This window comes from Danio rerio, chromosome 6 (genome assembly GCF_049306965.1).
Source record: "Danio rerio strain Tuebingen ecotype United States chromosome 6, GRCz12tu, whole genome shotgun sequence".
Lineage (NCBI taxonomy): Eukaryota > Metazoa > Chordata > Actinopteri > Cypriniformes > Danionidae > Danio > Danio rerio.
In genome coordinates, this window is record NC_133181.1 from 23,943,394 (window position 1) to 23,964,976 (window position 21,583).

Here is a 21,583-nt window from a genome sequence, read left to right on the forward strand (position 1 = left end):
TGGTGATGTCATGTTTATACAGGGCAATAAGATCATTTAAATGGGGTTAAATTCTTATGTCTGCTTTCAACCATGGTGTACTGTACCTCTCTAATCTTTTAAACAAACATCACTTTAACAATCATGTGCTTTATTGTCAGTGTTTGTACAGTTAGTACTAAAGAGGTTAACTACTTTATAAATAGGTTATGCATTGAGAGTTTATATTTACTAGTACAGAATTTATACTGTTTTATAGTTTTAACATTTATATTTATATTGCACTGTTGTCTTCATTTATATTTGTTAAATAAATTGCTAGATAAATATGTTAGAACAGCAAGTGTATTTATACAGGGTGATTTATAAATATATAAATGCAAAGGATTAGGAATTTATCCCGTGAAGAAATTAAAGCAAAAATGTATTAACAGCATTAATGGCTTTATAAAATAGACACAATACATTGAAAACTAACTAAACTAAATACAAATCAAAAATCATATGAGCTGCAAAAGTGTTGCTGTTTAAAGAAAATGAAGCAGCTTTAGCATTATACAAAAAATGTTTTGCAGTCAAATACATTTGTTTTTGTTTCGTTTTTTTAATCAAAAGAAAAAAAAACGGCAATATGGTTTGGACAAAATGTCCAAAGTTAGACAAAATGTCCCAAGTATGTCCAAAATGAAAGTGTTAAATTTAAAACATGTATTAGTTATAAATACAGGCCTATACAGAATTTACGTTTTAGAGTATATGAACGAGTATGGCAGCTCAACAACTGTAAACTTTTTGAGCAGTGTTGTTGGACAATATTATAGTGAAATTGCTGGGCTAATTTGCAACAGAAAATTAGCAACAACTTTTTTTTTTTTTTATTAAATGCAAGTTATTTTGTATGGATGTACACATGACTTGCAGTGTAGTTACCACTGTGAAACTAAAACTGGTATTAGTACTGAATACTTCTTATTTAAGTCCATATTTCAAGGCTGTACTTCTTTAACTTTACTTGAGTACAAAAGTGTAATGAGTACTTCAACTTTTACCAGAGTTGTTTTAAACATGACTTGTTTTAGACTTCTACTTGAGTAAAGGATGTGCCTACTTTTGCCATCTCTGCCCATACGCAGCACAAAAATCCAGCATCTTCAGATTAACTTTGGTCTTGATTAAGTGCAGTTTAATGACTTTTGTCCTGAGAGCACTGATAGGTACAATTATGCTGGGGGGTGTTGATGCATGCTCAAGGCCCATGTGCAATATCTAATGTATATTTCTATGCAATTACCCAAACTTGTCTAATTAACCTAGTTAAATATTATGTATGAAATATTATGACGCAGTTGCGCAGTAAGTAGTGCTGCCACCTCACAGCAAGAAGGCTGGGTCAGTTAGCATTTCTGTGTGGAGTTTGCATGCTCTTCCTGCGTTTGCGTTGGTTTTGGCCGGGTGCTCCGGTTTCCCCCACAGTCCAAAGACTTGTGGTACAGGTGAATTGGGTAGGCTAAATTGTCTGTATTGTACGAGTGTGAATGAGTGTGTATGGTTGTTTCCCAGAGATGGGTTGCAGCTGGAATGGCTTCCGCTGCGTAAAAACGTGCTGGATAAGTTGGCGGTTCATTCCGCTGTGGCGACCCCAGATTAATAAAGGGACTAAGCCGAAAAAGAAGATGAATGAATGAAATATTATGTATTGTAATCATGGCAAAGATAAAATAAATTAGTTATTGAAACATTTTTATTAAAACTATTATGTTTTGAAATCTGCTGAAAAAAATCCTTTCAACTTTTCCTTTAACCAGATGTTGAGAAAAAATATATATAGCCCCTTTCCATCCTCCGATCCACACAGGGCATAACAATAGGAAAGAGACCTGCGGGGGATGGATTTTTCAGTCTGATATATTTTAATTTCTCCCACCTCCGCCAGAAGTATTCATGTTTATTCACGCTCCCACCCACAAAGAAGTGTGGGTGGGAGTGTAGGAGTGTGTGTGTCAAAGTAAGAGTGTATGCGTGTTTCCTAGTACTGGGTTGTGGCTGGAAGAGCATCCAATGCGTAAAACATATGCTGGAATAATTGAAGGTTCATTCCACTATGTCGACCCTTGACATATAAGGGATTAAGCTGAAGGAAAATTAGGAGTTAATGCTTATCAAATAATGAATTAACTACTGCTAATGCTAAACAATTGATTCATATTGTGCAGTCATTATAAAGTAATACCTCCTACAAGTATTGTATTATTCCCAACAATAATGAATTAATGAATCAATAATGAATTAAAAAAATAAATAAATGAAGTGTGTATGTGTGTGTAATGCCACAAACCTCCAGCTCCTGCTCCCTCTGCAATGCAAACTGTTTGAATGACTTTACGATGATGCCTGCATTAGAACAGTCATACACAAAGATGGAGGGACTTCCCATCCATGTCTGTAGGTCATAGACAGAGAGTGGGATGTACTGGGTATAGTTCTGAGAGAGTGAGAGAGAGAGAGAGAGAGAGAGAGATGAGAGAGGTCAAGTCTAAAACAAAATTATTTCACAATCTTGGTTTGCCTTTGCTCATTTAAAAGAGAATGCTGAATGAGACATCCCACCAAGCAATTTTGTTTTTCATAGATGTCTTAGCTAAAACAAGGCAACATTTTGGCTGTCAGTGAAATCCGAATAGACTTCAATTCAATTTCCATGTATTAACACTGATTAAGCAGAATTCCAGGGGAAAAGTGTAATAGTCTATTAGTACAGGAGTCAAGCATCGATCGCTATAGACTGATGTTTCTCCGGTGGAGAACCTCAGACCAGACGTGTGTTTTTACAACAGTTTTTGTGGACAACAAACGCAGTACAAAACTAAATGTTAAAAAAATTGCTTAAGTTGCACACTAGTTTGGTAATGTATAAATATTATTCTTACCATATTGTATAAATATTATTGTCACTATAAGCCTACATCATGTTGACGATCTAAAACACAATGTCATGATTTCTCATGCGATTTTCTTCTGACCGCGTACATCTTAAAATACATGACTGACACTCCTCATAGAGCTTGAGAAGCAGTCATTCTTTAAAATTTGTAAAACAAAGGCTTGCAGGTTAAGGAAACAGCATAGGAGGAAGTTGACGCGTGCCCTGGTGCAGATTAAAAGTAAAAAAAAATTTTTTTAAACGTATATTTATAAAGACATAGGACATATAGATAACTAGATAGAATAGACAGGAATATATTGATCTGTGCTCCGCTGCATGCTGCAGAATGCAGACGCAAAAGGCAAATGCCTGCTCGCCGCTTCTGCTATCTCGTGCATGTGAAACAGGCGTGACTCTTGACTATTTTGACAAATACAACGCTTACACAGAGCCCAACATGGAAGTTTGTGATTGGGTCAGCCCAATGTCAATAAAGAAAAGAACCAATGGGCTGCAGATTATGTCACATGGGCCGCTCTGTCCGGAAAAGAAACATCTTATTTTCAGAGCATCACAGCTCACAGGATAGTCAATCAGTCTGCTTAGTGTTTTATGGCCCACAGTCCTGATGCTTTTAAGAGCTCAAAATGTGTCTTCTTGTAAGCAGCACCGGTTGCTTTCACTTTAAACAGATTATTAAATTGCATAAAGTTAACCGTGAGCATGTCAGACATCCCAAGTCTCCCGGAAGTTGCGGGAGTATCCCTAAAATGCATAGACACTCGCGGATGAATATATGCCCGCAAATGAATTATAATCTCCCGGAAATCGCGCATCTCCTGCCCGGTCTTTAAATATGTTGCACACCCCTCTTTCCACTGCATTCCTACTAGCTCTTCAGGTACGTCCTGCGCAACTCACCCCCACCGCTCTTCAAGTACTTCTCATGCACACACGCCCCCCTTCACAGATACGTTGCTTACTACTCAACCCAGCTGCAACCCATCACGGAGAAACATCCACACACACACTCATTCACACTAATACACTATGGACAATTTAGCCAACCCAATTGACCTGTACCGCATTTCTTTGGACTGTGGAGGAGCACCCGGAGGAAATCCATGCGAACGCAGGGAGAACATGCAAACTCCACCTAGAAACGCCAACTGACCCAGCCGAGGCACGAAAAAGCAACCTACTTGCTGTGAGGCGACAGCACTACCTATTGCACCACTATGTTGGTGGCTGATCATACAAATAATTATTTAGCTTTATTTAACAAATAAACTTCTTCCATCTAGCAAGAGCAATTGTTAGTGTGTAATCCGATTCTAAATGTATTTACCTCATGAAAATAAATGTGCTGTTCTGTTGGACAAAAACGCAGTCATGCACCTATAAAACCCAACTTAATACTTATGCTTCTTTCCATGTAATCCTTTATTCCCTCTCAATGTGAAATTAGGTGTTTGGAACAAGTTTCTTGCTTGTGTATTAATCTTCTGTGTTATAATACTCCTGGAATTAATGTTTAAACAACATTTTAACAAGATCATAGATAGTTCATGTTTGATGTCCCTGTAAAGCTAATTTGGTGTACTGAACGATCGTTTACCTTTTATGTTAATATATGTGCAACATGTTACATTTTAAAGGGCCATGAAACGCCCCTCTTTCAGTTCAAAATTAAAAAAAAAAAAAGCTTCATGATGGGGCAGAGGGAGGAGTGAGCAGAGCGAGAAGAGGGCGTGGCCGGCAGAGCAGGGGAAAAGAGGGGAGCGAAGCATACCCCTGTCCGTTGGCTCACAAAGTCAGCCACAAAACTTGAGGAGACCAAAGATTTTATGGTTTACAGAGTAAAATGCAAAGAAAAAACATTAAGTAATTTAATGCCATGCTGTATATACGATAAATTTGTAATTTCGTATAATATATACACATAACCACAATTTGCTATATCATTATGAATCCCTGGGTCTGAATAAACACAGTGCTATGTCTAGCAGTGTCATGTCATGTGTATTTTAACCATTAACCCTGCTGGTAATCTGTAGGATTTTAAATAAAGGCGAACACAGCAGTATGGATAGGCCATGTGTCTGAATGGTAAAAACCCCAACTGATAAAAGACAATGGGCTCTATTTTGACGGTCCATGCGAAAAGCACAAAACGCAGGGCGCAAACGCTTTCAGGGCGTGTCAGAACGCATTTTTGCTAATTTAAGGACGGGAAAATCCGCTTTGCGCTGTGGAGCATGGTCTAAAAGGGTTGAGTTTATTTTCTTAATGAGTTATAGGTGTGTTTTGAAAATAAACCAATCAGAGTCTCATCTCCCATTCCCTTTAAAAGCCTTGTGTCGTGCCATAAGCGCATTTGCTATTTACATGACTTAAAGTGTAAGTGGAAAAACTGAGCATTTCACAAGCAAACAGTTAACAGTTTTTTTTTTTTTTTTTTTTTTTTTGGAGCAGTTAAACAGAGCATCTACCGAGAACGAGAGATAAATGATCTACTTTCACTTTCGTTCTTGTGGATAGGGAAACCTTTATGCACAGACATCAATTAGCCTATAAATAATTAATTTTGTTTATTAAGTGCAAATATTTGTTTTAAAACTAATTCTAAATTCAGTTCTGATTTCCAGCAAACGAATAAATGAACAATAATAACGAAGTGTGTCCAAAAACCTGAGTTATATCCTAAAACACATGCTGTGGCCCATATGGTCTAAAACCTGCAGGTGGGCAAATCTAAGCTTGCTTTAAAAAAAAAAACTAATATAATTATGCACATAATAAATAATACTGCAAATAATAATAACATTATACAAAAGCAAATAGTTATGAATGAACTGAAAAAGCCTCCCGAGATAAAGAAGGCATAAAAAGCAGTGGTTTTTCATATTTATGTAGGCTAGAAAATAACATTTTTTGTAATATTTTAATGCTTTATATTTACATCCTATATATATATATATATATATATATATATATATATATATATATATATATATATATATATATATATATGGCTGATTCCAGCGTTATGGATGTGACATTTGCAGTAAAAATTCAAAACATAAATTCGCAGAGAAAGTATACGTTAACATTATATTGAATCATCTGTTTATATTTTCCAAAACAACTAACCACAGAGTTATGGGATCAAAAAAATTCAATCTGTGAACATTTTTATACTTTAAAAGAGGAAAATAAGAAAAGCGTTATGGATGTGACAAAAAAAGTCTGCGAGTTTACAGTATACAACATATTTCGTAGAAATTTTGTGAATTAAACTGCACAACCCAAAATAAATATTCCTTAACAAAAGGATAAGAGTTGGCTCTCTATAGAACAAAACTGATTGATTTTATTTTATTTTGACATTTTTGCATTTTTGAGGGAAAAGCTTTGTTATGGATGTGACGGATGTGAAATTGCCATTTGTGTGACTTTGGCAAATCAAGTATAATAGTTTGAAAACATTGACAGACACATTTTTAAGTATTTTTAAAGTACTGTAAAACACTTGCCTGCGCAAAAAATGTAGAAACGGTTTCGCTATTTTGGTGAAAACATTTTTCTTTTCATGGCAAGGTTGACATTTTCATGGAATTGCTCATATATATATATATATATATATATATATATATATATATATATATATATATATATATATATATATATATATATTCTTTTAATATCCTACATATATATCCAGAATATTTAATTTTTTCATATATAAAGATATTTGTGTATTGCTCTACATCTTCCAGTGTGTATTAAGCAGTGTGTAAGCGAGGCGCAACTCTGCGCTCGACTTTAGACCGGGTTTGTTTTGGTCTATTGAAAAATCTATTTTAGTTTCTCAAAATAGCAACGCACCAGCAATGCGCCGCAGAACGCCTTCCTTTTTAGACCAGAACGCCTATGGCCGCACATATGAGCGCAAATGCATTTGCTTTTTAGACAGCGTAGCGCAACGCCTCAAAACGACTGTTGTGCCAAGCTGAAACTAGTAAAAGACTATTGCGCCGCGTCTTGCACCATATTGCGCCGGGTGTATGATAGGGCCCAACGTCTGCCATTCTCCAATTCTCGTACAGCACCCTTAACAAAAAAGCTTGCTGCACACCAACAGCTTTGCTGTGTCAGCCCTTACAGTATCGCGGGGAAAACCATGGAACATGGAAACAAAAACACACGACCTTCATGAACGTCTTAATACTGTATGCCATGCGTGGCCGCAGCCTCACAGCTTGGCAAATTCTGTTTTTGAAAAGCAAATGCTCTCATGAATTATTAAGAAGCAGCATCTTCTCATATTATCAAAAACTCAGCTATGAATAATAATGAGATACTGACATGTCATCTCTGGACAGGCAGAAGAGCGCTACATCAGCAATTTCGATCCCACTCAACCCATCAGATAAAATTAGCTGACAAAAGTTCAAAATTATTTAAGTTTATCCACAATTAAAACTAACAGGTGCTTATGTTGTCTTAATTTAAGCTTAACACACACAAATCTGTTCAAATCTCAAAATGCATATGCACAGGGACAAAGAACCAGCTTAGGGACAATGAACCATAAAACTTCTTTGGGAAGGTAACTTTTTCATTGTTCGTCAAAGCTCCTAAGGGTGTTACAAAACCATCCTTTTTAAAGCTAGTGACCAAGGCTACCTCCCAGAGAGTACTTCTGATCTGGGAACCAGAGATCACAGGAAAAGATGTAGACCCAAGTCTTCTCAAACCACAACCCAAGCTGTTCCAGTTTCCGGGCTTCTCTTTCCATTCATCACAGATCCTCACTAGTGGTACGCAGACTTCCTTCTAGTGGTACACGGAGGGATGAAATATGTCATGTACATGCTACATATATTTCAAAATTGATCAAAAATGATGTATATAATATGCCATATATGACATATAGCCTATATTTCTTAGGTAATCTGCCACGTTTTTTTAACTGTGCACAGTTGTAGCTGCATTACTAGGCCTACTACGCTACTGTATTTCAATACATATTTTTTATGCTTATTTTGGTGGTACTTGGAGAGACAATTTTTTTTTTTCTGAGGTGGTACTTGATAAAAAAAAAGTTTAAGAACCACTGATCTAAACCTTTGCAAAGATGCTTGATGCTTGCAACTTCGTGCTTTTATTTTTCACTCTTTACTGCCTTCCTACACTAACTGAATGTGTGTTATTGAAAGATTAGTTTAAAATCAAATCCTGAAGGACCAGACATTTAAACATGCAAAAAATGCACGTAATGCTTGTTTCATCACCTGTAGTTCTGATCGTTCCTCTGGCATGTTTTTCATCGCTAGAGCCTGGATGCTGCTGTGTACCCAGGAAACCGATGGTGCAACTTTTCGGATGAAAGCAACTACTTTGTTCCACCAATTTTCCTTGGGGGAAAAAAAAAACTTACAGGCATGCCTTGTAAGTGGCTGTGTCTTGTTTGCAAATGCCAGACCATATTTGAAGGCTTAAGACTGCTATTTGCTAAATTCTCACCACTGTGGATTTGAATTTTCTGCATCTCCAATCCATGTAAACTCGAAACCAATGTAACGGTCACTATATTTGCGTTTATTACTTGACATTTTTTTAGTCTCTAGCGTAGGCCTAATTCTCTTCATTAGAACATCTCTGCTGGATTTCTCTGTTTCTGCCTGAGCCTCTTCACCTTCACCTTCACAGTATTTTAAATTAATGTTTCAAAAGCCAAACATGATTGTAATACCTATCGTTTTTATTCAGCATAACATTTTTTTTTAAATACAACAGACAATTAAAAAAAAATACAATGTGATGTAACTAAATTTGATTGATTGTGTGTGTGTGTGTGTGTGTGTGTGTGTGTGTGTGTGTGTGTGTGTGTGTGTGTGTGTGTGTGTGTGTGTGTGTGTGTGTGTGTGTGTGTGTGTGTGTGTGTGTGTGTGTGTGTGTGTGTGTATGTGTGTGTGTGTGTGTGTGTGTTTTACTCTACCGCTCAAAAGTTTAGGGTGAGTTTTATAAATTATACATTCTTATCTTTTTTTTGGGAAAACTATTCAGTTCATCAAGGCTATATTTATTAAATGTAAAAAATGTAATCGTTAAACATTTAGTAAAATGTAAAATAATTTTAAGTCATTATTGCTTTTATTACTATTAACATTAATAATAATAATAATAATAATAATAATAATAATAATAATAATAATAATAACAATAAAAACAACAATAATAATAATTAATATCAGAGTGATTTTTGGAGGCTCATGGGACTAAAGAGTGGAGTGATGAAGCTGAAAAATCATCTTTAAAATCACTGGAATAAATAATTACATTAAATGTCAAACTACTTTTAAACAGTTATTTTATAATGCAATAAAATTTCACTATTCTACAATATATACTGTATTTATAATAAACGCAGACTTGGTGAGCAGGAGTAGCTTATTTTAAAACATTTAACAATCATATTGACCCTAAACTTTTTACCAGTTGCGTATATAATATAAAACACCCACAGACATAGTCACCAAATAAAAAAAATCAGAGAGGTTAGACTTTCTCATACACAGTTTCGTTTCAGTTGTCAGGTTTTGTAAATATCTATTGAATTAATCAATCTATTAAAGAAGTGTCATTAGTTTGTTGGATTGTTTTGTTTTCTCACTACAATCGATCCGCTCCATGCGAGGATTTAGTGCTGTATTCACATATGCCAAACAAACCGCACTAAAGCCTGATTTATACTTCTGCGTCAAGTGACCGGCGTAACCCACGGCGCAGGCAACGCGCGTGGCTGTGCATTTATACTTCTGCGCGCTGTCTCTGTCGGTCTGCAAAAACACTTCCGAAACGCTAGTTGGCAGTGAGGTGTAAATGTTCCTCTGTTTCGAGTTTCTTCTCTGCTTTTTTGCTTTTCCTGAACACTTCCGGGATGAACAAGTGGCTCAAACTCGCTCATTTTGAGGCAGGAACTGGCGGACGTGCAACAACTTTAACTATGAGGTAAACACAAAACAAAACTTTCCATCCGGAGCTCTTTCACGGGACTCCACACTTGTAAACAATCGCTCGCGCCATTCGCGCGACTCTCTGTCCCGCCCAGACTCGTCAGCGCTACCAAGCCGACCAATCACAGAGCTTTTGCTACGCGTTGTTGCGACGTGTAGTTACATTTTTTGAGAGGTGCACGTCAGTGACGGCGATGGCCACGCCGAAGGGCTATGCGTCAGCGCCATAGCATACGCCGGCGTTTGACGCAGAAGTATAAATCAGCCTTAACAGGGAAAACGAGATTCCGAAACAAACTTCTATGTGTCAAAGCACCCTAAGATTTTCTTTCCCAATTGACAGACAGTCGCAGCCAAGGTAAACTTTGGTGAAAAGGCAGCACTGGTCCAATCAGGCCAGGATTCTATACACTAGCTTGAGCGTATCGCCTTATTGTTGAGCCCTGCCATATACAAGGCTGCTGCAATTCTCCATAGAAGAGGCCGATGTAGATGGTTCATCCCTATTGTCACTTGACTTCTTGATGACTATTCTATTTTATACCCCAGTTTGGGAACCACTGTATTACAAGAAACAACAGCATACAAAAAAGTGTAATGGTCTAGTCTTCAAAATGCAACCTAGTTTTTATTCCAAAACAAAGAGAAAAACTGGGAAAAATTAAAAATACTTTTGAGCCATTAGAGCTCCTGTAATGTAAGAAGTCTATTTTCAATATTGATTATTATGCATTCCAATGATAAAAATCCCTATAATTCTCAAAGTTTAGACTCTTACGGACAAAATGAGCCCTCCCATCTCTTTTCTTCTATCAAAGCTACTGTGATAAGTCAAATAGGACACCAGCTCCTGACTGGATAAGTGAGGTGTCAATCTACTGTTTTGGATTAAATCCTTGCAAATTTTTTGTGCGTTTCCCCTTTTGCGCACGTAGCAAAAGTACAAAGTCTTGTCTTGTGAACTGCCGATCAGCGCATGGATCAGTCTGAAAAAAGCTCACCTCTGAGCCTCTCTTTAAAGTAAAGTGGACATTAGTACAGCTTTGTGGTCTTCATACTTTCTTGGAGAATGAATGGCGATGAATGGACGCAGAAACATGGATTAAATAGCCTGGAATAGTTGCTTATCAAGCCATGGATCCAAAAGCTTTGCTTATTTACACTATCCATGTTTAGATCGGTAAGTTTTAACTCCACTCTCTTGAATGTTTGTATAGTTTATCAGGCCTTTGACATTTTTTGTTTGATGTTAGCTGTTTTGATCATTTGATCATCGTTGTGATGACGGCAGAGGTAAACAATGTATGCACACGTGTATGAATCTATAATGACCGCTGAACTGTATAGAGAACATATGCAGACACAAAATTAATGGAAAGAAATGTTTACGATGTGAAAGGAAGTAAACATAGTACAAACCATTATTCACGCTGAGCATTATAACCATCAGGTATTTGACTTACAGTTTTAGTTTGCTCTGCTCACAAATTTTTGGTCTCTCCCTTTCCTGTCTTTCAGTGGCTTTGGGTTTCAGATAATTAGACAAAATACCTCCTCGGTGACTGTCTTGAGTGTTCTTTTACACTGTAGATAAAGACGTGAGGTGCACGTCAGTGACGGCGACGGCCACGGCGAAGGGCTATGCGTCAGCACGCCGGTATTTGACGCAGAAGTATCAATCAGCCTTAAAGCGCCAGTTCAATTTGCTCCGGCCCTGCCTGGATCTTCTTCCTCTGCCCCCAGGACATTGTAATGTGTGCAGAATGTGGTTTTGCATTGTCTTTTTGAAATATGCATGTGTGTCCCTGTAAAAGGACGCATATTGTGCTCCAAAATCTCTACTTATCTTTCAGCAATAATAGTACCATCACAGAAGTGCAAATTACCTTAGCCAAGGTCACTGATACAACCCTATAAGATGACAGACCCTGACTTTTGGACTTGTTGCTGGTAAAAGTACGGATGATCCTTTTTCTTCTTTGGTCCAGAGCACTGGGCACTCATTTCTCCCAAAAAATACCTATCATAATGATTAATCTGTCCACAGTACACATTTCAACTGTGTGATCGCCCATCTTAGATGACTCCAAGCCCTGAGAAGTCGACGGCAATTCTGGACACTGTTAACATAGGGCTTCCTTTCCACACAGTACAGATTTCACTGACATTTGTAACTATGTATTGTGGCCTTAACAGCTTCATCAGTAATGTTGTCTTACCAACTATAAAGTGTATTGTATGAAGCACATTACTCCTCAATACAAACAAGCCCAATAAAATTATCCTACCCCTTATGATTTACAAGTTTCCAAGTATACGTCAGAAATTCAAATGCAAAAGAATTTGCGATTGCATTTGGATTTTGGCAGATTACATGATGCAGAGAAAAAGATATTAGATTTAATATAGATATATTATTAAGAAGAATAACAAGATATATAAGCTATTTAGATATAATATTGCTTTGTCAGGCTTATAGCTCGTAAGATATGAGCAATGCATTTGCAAATGGACTTTGCTTTTTCATTTAAAATGTGGCAGTCATGAAGAGTTTGCTAATGTGGGATTTGCAGTTGCATTTGGATTGTCACAACTTATGTTCCCATATTGTTATCCCATATTGTGAATACAATTGAAAATCCAATTTGCAAATGCATCTGAAAATTGTCTGTAATATCCTTCCATAACTGCCTATTTTATGACTGGTCGCTTTTTGACATTTTAGACATCTATTGCATTTTCACTGGCAGCCCTAAATTTGCCTTGTTTTTGCAAAGCTGTCTATTAGAAATGTATTAACACTTTTTTTTAAACACAAAAATGCTTGCAGGGCTCTATCTATTTGTCTTACCTTGTTGAAAACCCAGATCTCTCCATTAACAGTAGGTCGAGGCACCCCATGACCATTATAGTGAAAGAGAACACGTTCCTCCTTGGCATTTCTGCGTAGTGAAGTACACAACTTCTTTACTTCATCAACTGTAGGGTCCAAACTCTGCTTATACCGGGCCTGTAGGAAAGAAAATATTATATTTCAATGAAAAACATAAAAAGCATTAATAATTTATAATGGGTCTGCACTAAACTAAACATCAAAAAACTCATTTATCATAATGACTTGTTTAAACAACAACTTAATTGCACATTATAGTAAATATTGTCTGCAATAGAACACATGTCAGTCACTGAAAATCAAATTATATCACCACATGCCCTTTTTGAAATGATAATAGACAAGGTTAAAAGACACAGCCAAGAGAATGAGGCTGATAATGTACAACATTTCAAAACATAGAGTATTTCAATATAAAGTTTGTGCTTTACAACAAGCCTTTAAACTTAGAGCAATGGAAATCTATTTATTATATCTGCCAGTCTAGGTGAGAAAGAGAGAATGATGCAGTGTGGATTGTTTTATTGTCAAATGCTGTGTTAAATCCAAAACAGAGTACGCTGTAAAAAAGATATGTTATGTCTCAGCAAATAAAACAGGACAAATCCTGATTTTTTTATTTGAATATTTTTGTAAATTAAAAACTACTAAATGATTGGTGTGACTGTACAGTTTACATTGAAAACCTAATTAATGATTAACAGTTAATTTCTGGACAAAATTTGGAATTACCTGTAACAGATCTAGCATGCTGTATGTTTTCAAGAAAGTAAGAGACATAGAAGTTGATAGAGACACTATCACTTGCCCTCTGCTCAACACAGGCAGACTGGAATGCAACAGAACAGCATCAAGTCTCATCACTCAAAAATGATCCTCAGGAAAACAGCCAGGAAAACATATTTCTGCAGCCAGAATCTCCAGTCCTACAGCCTCTGTCACCAAACCCGTTCTCATTGTCACCTTGCTCGCTTCTCTTGGGTTTTTCAAAAAAGATGGAGGAACTGGTGTATGCTGGAACTAAACTTTCACACTCCATTGCCATAAGCCCCCAGTTACCGACCAAAAAACGGCCTGCTCCACAACCACCTATGAGCCCACCTGGAAGAGCCCTCCGACTTTTGTCACACTGCCAGGGCCAAAACAACAACGCCACATCTTCAGCTGGTGAACACAACAGCTCTCTGTGATGCGTGTCGGGGGCCTGCTTAGATCACAGAGACTTTATCAAATGTTTACAAAACAAGCAGGAACCCAGTGTGTCTGCAGCTTTCTCTACGCAGATATGTGTTGTTACGTGACAGAAAACCAAAGACTTCTTTAAACCGTATAGCAAATCATTCAAATCTTGTGTCTATTACATGTAAATCTGAGACTACTGTAGTGAAAACGGCTAAAACTGTTAAGTTAGCACTTTTAAACATCCAATCACTCAACAATAAGTCACTTTTAGTCAATGATTTTATCAACACAAATTGCCTTGATTTTGTGCTTTTAAATGAAACTTGGCTAGATGACAGTTGTAGCGCAGCAGTTCTGAATGAAGCCGCTCCTTTAAACTTTGACTTTTTGAGTGTTTGCAGAGCTAATAGGAGAGGTGGAGACATCACTGCCCTGTTTAAAGATGTCTATGAATGTAAACAAGTGTCATTTGGTGACACTTTCAAGTTCAAGTTGCTTTATTGGCATGACATTTAGTACAGTATTGCCAAAGCACTTCAAATATGAAATATATTAAAGCCATTAAAAAAATAATAATAATACAGATAAGATATAATAACAAAAAAACTATACATTTGATAAATATAACAATACTAATAATAAAAAGTTTAAAATTATTTAAATTAGATACATGAATTTACATTAACAATTTCTTATGGTGTGTAGGATGTATACATATTTTGCAGCTAGTCTAGATGTGACTATTTGTCTTTTAAATATCTGAGTATAGCACTAAAAGGGGCTCCACGCATCTTACTGATCATTAGCTACAGACCTCCAAAATATTCTCCAGCTTTTATTGATGATTTTATAGAGCTGTTATCAATAGTAACCTCTAAATTTGACAATTTTAGTATTGCTGGGGATTTTAATATTCACATTGATAATACAAAAATCAATGCTGTAAAAGAACTGTTTGAAGTGTTTTTAACACTTTTGATTTGACTCAGCATGTTCAAGGTCCCACACACAATCGTGGACACACTCTTGATCTACTTATAACTAAGGCTTTACACAATTAATCGACTGTTGTTAAGGATGTTGCACTATATGATCATTTCTGTATTTTCTTTGATATATTGATCACTCCAGCTTTTAAAGACAGATCTGTCTCTGTCAGAAAGAGATGTATAAATGAGAACACCAGTGAGCAGTTTATGAAGGCCATATCGCTAGCACCAAGTATATCTGCAGACACTGTTGATTAATTCTCGCACACTCTTTGCAACGATAGAGAGACTCACAACTGTACAAATGTAATGAGTTTGCTAATTTCTTTACTGACAAGATCAATAATATCAGAAAGGCAATAAGCTCATCCAATCAGCCAAGTTGTGTCGAAGTCAGACTAGCTCAACCACAACTTAAGAAGTCAGACATTATGTCTGATTTCATGGCAATTAATGGTAAAACCTTAGAGGAGATCGTACAAGTTATTAAAACATGCAGTCTAGACACGCTCCCCACATCATTCTTTAAAACAGTGTTTACCTGTTTAGAAAAGGATCTTTTAAAGGTGGTAAATGCTTCACTTCTCTCAGGGATTTTCCAAACTCTCTTAAAACTGCAGTTGTTAAACCCCTCTTGAAGAAGAGCAACCTGGATAACACCCTATTTAGCAATTACAGACAAATCTCAAATCTCCCTTTCATTGGCAAAATCATTGAAAAACTTGTTTTCAACCAGGTTAACAAGTTCTTAAACTTCAACGGGTGTTTAGACAATTTTCAATCTGGTTTCAGAGCGCCCTTTTAAAGATAATCAATGATATCCGCCTAAATACAGATTCAAGCAATCTAACAGTGCTGGTACTGCTCAATCTCAGTGCTGCATTTGTCATTGTCGATCACAGCATACTTCTAGATAGGCTGGAAAACTGGGTTGGGCTATCTGGGACAGTCCTTAAATGGTTCAGATCTTACCTTGAAAGGAGAGGTTACAATGTCAGCATAGGTGATCATAGGTCGAGGTGGACACCAATGACATGTGGAGTCCCACAAGGCTCGATTCTGGCACCTCTCCTGTTCAACCTTTATATGCTCCCTTTTATCCAAATAATGAGAAAGAACCAAATCTTCTACCACAGCTATGCTGATGACACTCAATCTACTTAGCCTTACTGCCTAATGACTACAGCGCCATTGACACCCTCTGTCAATGCATTGATGAAATTAACAGTTGGATGTGCCAAAACTTTCTTCAGTTAAACAAAGAGAAAACTGAAGTCATTGCGTTTGGGAACAGACATGAGGTTCTCAAGGTGAATGCGTACCTTGGCACTGTAACATTACTGTTAACATATATATTGTAACATATATGCTGGAGATAAACGTTCCGTTCAATATTCCATGAAAACGGTCTGGTTTCAATTTCCATGGCAATTTAGATCACTCGGGGACGGAAAGTCTGGCCTAAAAAAATTCTTGCTGACAAGTAACGAGTTTGGGACACTTCACAGAGCTGTCCTAAGCGACTCTCTACCGACTTCAAAAGAACATGACAGATAAGATAAGAGAAGAAAAAACCCATTTGTCAGCCCTCTCCTCACAGAAGAAAAAGATATTCCTCTCCAATGTTTTTTTATTTAAACAAAGACATTTAGAACCCAAATCTCTTGTTTAACTAAACTTAACTTTTGTAATGAGTACCATTCCTCATAGTTTATACAAATTCGTACTTTTAGGCCCTTTTTAAAGCATAAATAATGTGAGGATGGGAAAAATTATGTTGATGTACTTTTAAACCCCCCATGTTTGGTACCGATGGGTTTCTGCTGACATTTTACAACACATAATGCATAGAGCAAGATCATAACTCGCATTGCTTTATTCTTTAAATCCCTGTATTAAATGCCTGTCCGCATGCTTTGGGCGGACACTCAAATTCGCATACGAGCAGCCTTGAGACAAAGGAAGGATTCGCACTCAAACTTTCCCCTGAAATCATTGGTCAGAATGCTGAACGGGTTGTCACGTGACCCGCAGGTATAACCAGGCTTCTCCCTAAACATCCTGCAGAGTAAATATTTCAAACCTGGTGTTTATTGTTTTTAGAAAATATCAAAAATCTTTTTTTTTCAGACAGGTCTTTGTAAAATGAAAGTTAGACTATAAGTGGTTTTAAAACGGTTTGATTTATGTATTGTGTATAGGCTATCTACATTGTTATAGCAAGCTTTTTATTTTATTTTATATTGGTTAATTTATTTAATGTGATTTTATATATATCCGATATTTGTAATTCTTTAAATTATATTTCAATATAGCTTAGGCTATTTTATCAAGATATGACACTATATTGTTTTAAGTCTACGAAAGCGGGCACGTAATTTGTTAAGTTTTATGTCTTTCTGTTGTATTTATTTTGTGTATTATCTCCAAAATAAATAAAGGAAAAAGCCACTCGAGGTATCAACAGAGCTGGGAAGGAGCGCTCTTGCCCGGTCTCACACACATACATATACAGGCATCTAAACGCGCACAAACAAACATTTTAAACTTGACAAAAACTCTCGAAAACCTTTACTGTCTGCTGTGTCTTTAATATGGTGTAAAGATTATTATGCGTTATTGAAACATAAAGGAGGACGCAGCAAAAAACGTCACTATAAATTAAAACTACTTTATTATTTTATCCAGCAGCCTTACATTTAAAATGGAAACATAAGGGCGATCATACGCAAAAAGACCCCAGACTATGAGGCCAGATGTTTTCTTTCCCTTATTTCTTTATTTTTTTGGCGCATGTACTCATGTGCGATCAGAAAACTGCCCGCCTCTCCTCTCACTCCGCCCCGAAGCCCCAGTTGGCCCTCCTTGGCCCAAGGTATTCGGCAGGCTAAAAAAGGCCGGCCGCTGGCCCCAAGAAAGCCAGCGCTGTCAGCCCCAAAGGCCAAGACTGGATAGACCAGCAGAGGGGGGAACACAGCGCCAGGACTCCCTTCAAAGGGGCCCCCCACGACAGACACCATCTGTCAACCAAAGACTTTAAACCAGCTGGCCAGGGAAATGCCAAGTTTTATCCCAAACACTGCTGGAGGCGACGACACGCACCCCTACTTCTAAGACATTTAGTTTTACACAGACAAGGCCAAGTGCCACTCTCTGTGACAAATTGTATCTGCTAAGAATTACTTCGAGCCGTGAGGCAAGGAGTTTCCTAAATCAACAGCCCCGTGCCATCAAAGCAGATTACGAGCCGATGCAAAAGCTCTTACTAGAGTGTTTTACCTGACCCTGTGTCAGAGTAAGGACTGATTGTCGCCATGGGTCTCAGAACAGCCACGAGACCCCACAGGCATACTGCAGTCGACTACACCAACCCTACTGCGAAACAGGAAATGAGCCACAGACGGAGGAGAATTTCACCTTCCAGATTCTCTCTCTCCAAAAAAAAACCTGCTTTCTGTGGTGAGTCCACACTCGGGCAACCCCACGCCCTGACCACCCAACAGCGGCAGAGTTTAGCTTATAAAATCTGTTTAAAACAAAGACTGCTTTGAAAGACTGTCAAACACCTACAAGCTACCCTGTCTTAGAATCTCATCCGGAGCTGACTTTAAAAGGCATGCTACTGTTTCCCCGTTGAAAGACTTCCAACAGTGAGTTAAAGCCTTTCTGCACCAGCAGAGGACAGCACCGCCAGGAAGGCGCATGTCCCAACACCAGACAAAATGCTCAGAGACCCAGTGGGACAAGCCACTCTCCACAAGCAGCCCACAAGGAGCCTAACAGCAACCAAGGAACGCCCAACCTGCAGTAGTTAGGAGCTCAAGCAACCAGCATCCAGTTTGTTACATGCCAGAGAAAGCCAAAGGTGAAAACCTGACACCAAACGACAGCACAGTGGTGTCATGAGCAGCAGAACTGCTGAAAAGCTTGAAGGGGCCCTACAAGAAGTCAAGCCAGACTCCTTATGACTAGAGGGGGGTCCAAAACCACTTACCCCCCCTGAACACCTACCTTCTGCTCCATCCCCGCAGAGTACTGTGAGTCCAACCCAAGCAAAAGACTGTGTATATAACTGCAGCATCACGCTTCCCCCAAGAAGCAGCCAGTGCCACCATGCTTGCAACCTCAGGTACCAGAAAACACTGGTCTGGTTGTCTTTTTACCTCCTGAGCCACAGCCCACCAACCAGCCACACCTGCGTACAAACAACTGCTCAGGCCCCTGCACTTCAACTCTTGGGGAACCTGACTAAAATGGCGTGGCAATGACACTCTACTTGGCCGTAACCGTGGAGATGAAAGAAAGATGAAAAACGCGCGTCAGCACGGGAGCAGACCTCACATTAATGTCATCTTCCCTGTTTGAGTAACTCAAAGCAAGAGCTCATAGACTTAACTGAACACTTACATGCCAACAAGGCAGGCTGATGGTGCAAATCATACAGCCAAACTGAGGTTCAACTCACATACATCGCTCCTATTCAAGTAACGACTGCATGCAGTCCCCATGACTGCAGTGTACCCCGTGTACCCGTCGCCAATGGGCACATACCTGCTGCTGATTGTTAAAGATCCGCTGGATATGTTTGAACCTCTTTTGAACTTTGAACCCCTTAAAATTTGGGCCCAAGTGCGAGAACTCTCTCACAGCCGTCAGGTCAACCCCAAGACTTTCAGGTCACCGAGGTCGCGGGAAACTGCTGGAACCCGCGAGAACCCAAACTCAACAACATAGACGGGGTCAAGGTCAATACTCTGCAGCCTTCAAACCAGCTAGCAACCCCAACGCTTGCTGCCCCAGGCCTCAAAGGGATTAATGTTGAATAACCGGACTGTGAACGACACTGTGAGCAGACAACCCAGCAGCCATCAGCCTCGCACGGTGCGACACTCCACCTGAACATACCCCAGACCTGTGTTCAACTAACAAGCATACACACTACTATCCAAATGCTGAACTCTCACACATGACAACTGCCAACAGCATTTGCACATTGAACTTGAACCGTGTAGCGTACAGTCCACAGATAAAATTACTTATTGATTTTATCACAGTCTGGGTTCAGTCGACAGGACGACTCCTGGCTCCACAAAGTCTGGGTACCCCCGACAGACTTATCTCTCCAGTGTCCCTGGATTACATATGCCTAGAGCTTCAAAGACATTCCTGCCCAAATACACACACAAACACACACCCACGAGGCTGTTCCGACAGAAAGAAAATGAACTCAAAAATCCTGGACCAGCACAAAACTAAAGTGTTATGTTTTGTAAACTTTGTATCTCATTTCTGACTTGTCTTACCTGTGTAACCTCTCTTATAACCTGTATGCCTGTTCCCTTTGGGCCTTTTTAAATCATAAATATTGTAAGGATATGAAATATTATGTTGATGTACTTTTAAACCCCCCATGTTTGGTACCGATGGGTTTCTGCTGACATATTACAACACATGATGCATAGAGCAAGATCATGACTCACACTGCTTTATTCTTTAAATCCCTGTATTAAATGCCTGTCCGCATGCTTTGGGCAGACACTCAAATTTGCATACGAGCAGCCTCGAGACAAAGGAAGGTTCGCACTCAAACTTTCCCCTGAAATCATTGGTCAGAATAATGAACGGTTTGTCACGTGACCCGCAGGTATAACCAGACTTCTCCCAAAATATCTGGCAGAGTAGTCAGAACGAGGAACATCACCAAAAGGTGGCCCTTTTGGAGGGCAACGCGGCTTTCTAAGTCGCATGGACTTTTTCCGCCACGCTTTCTTATTTTCCGGCAAAGTAAACTCAGTTTAAAGTTTGCGATCGTGTTCGTCCGAACTGTATTACAAACTCAACCCATCAAGAAGGACATCAAAGGAGTTTCATCAGGAAGAGACCCGCATAAAGAGAGACCTCCAGACATGAAAGTCCAGGTATTTTTAGTTATGCGAATAAGCTGTGCCGCTTTTATCAAAAAGGTGTTTTTTATAATCTTGATGATCCTTAATGGTGCGTGTGGAACTGAAATTTTTGTCACTCTTTTATCTGAAATCTCTATTTCCTCGCTTTACTATTTCTCTTTGTTGTTACACGTTCTATAGACCCGATATTTCCACGTGTTTTACCTTTTTTCTGTGTTTAATGTATGTTTGTGCGTTTGTTGTTATTTGTCTGACTAGTCAATAAATTCCATTATAATCAAGTGAATTGTATTGTTGTCACTGAAATACAGATTCCCCTGCCTAGCTGTTATAAGTTGATTAAAACTTATAAATGATTAATCTACTTCACAAGAAGTAGCAATTAAATTCCCTTTTTCTAAATGAATAAATCATTACCGTGTCCGCTCGGAAGAGCTGCGGCTCTGCTGGTGTTTGTTTGGTCAAAATAACAATAAATTGATCCAGAATATTAATGATTAATAATCATTCGTTATTGTTGATAATTGATATTCATAATCTGAGGATCCGCTCGGTCGCGCGGGCAGGATCATATACAATCATATGTTTGTTTGACCAAACTGACTGAAGCTTAAGCCGGAATATTAATAATTAAGAATAAACCGTTATTGTTGACTATTATTATTCATAAAATGAGCTAATTTCTGTTA

At 38.3% G+C, this 21,583-nt stretch overlaps 1 protein-coding gene across 12 annotated transcripts in view; it reads right to left on the reverse strand.

Annotated features, from left to right (window-relative positions):
• rptor (regulatory associated protein of MTOR, complex 1) overlaps nt 1–21,583 on the reverse strand; it is a 272,362-nt gene that overhangs the window by 199,291 nt on the left and 51,488 nt on the right. For all 12 annotated transcript variants that reach the window (XR_012407926.1, XM_073954060.1, XM_073954059.1 and 9 more), the window contains exons 5-6: nt 12,776–12,934; nt 2,315–2,461 (exon numbers count right to left, since the gene is read on the reverse strand). Coding sequence is in view for 11 of the 12 variants with exons in the window: in XM_073954060.1 (XP_073810161.1) it covers nt 2,315–2,461; nt 12,776–12,934 (306 nt within the window). In the remaining variant the exon portion in view is untranslated. The remainder of the gene's footprint in view (nt 1–2,314; nt 2,462–12,775; nt 12,935–21,583) is intronic.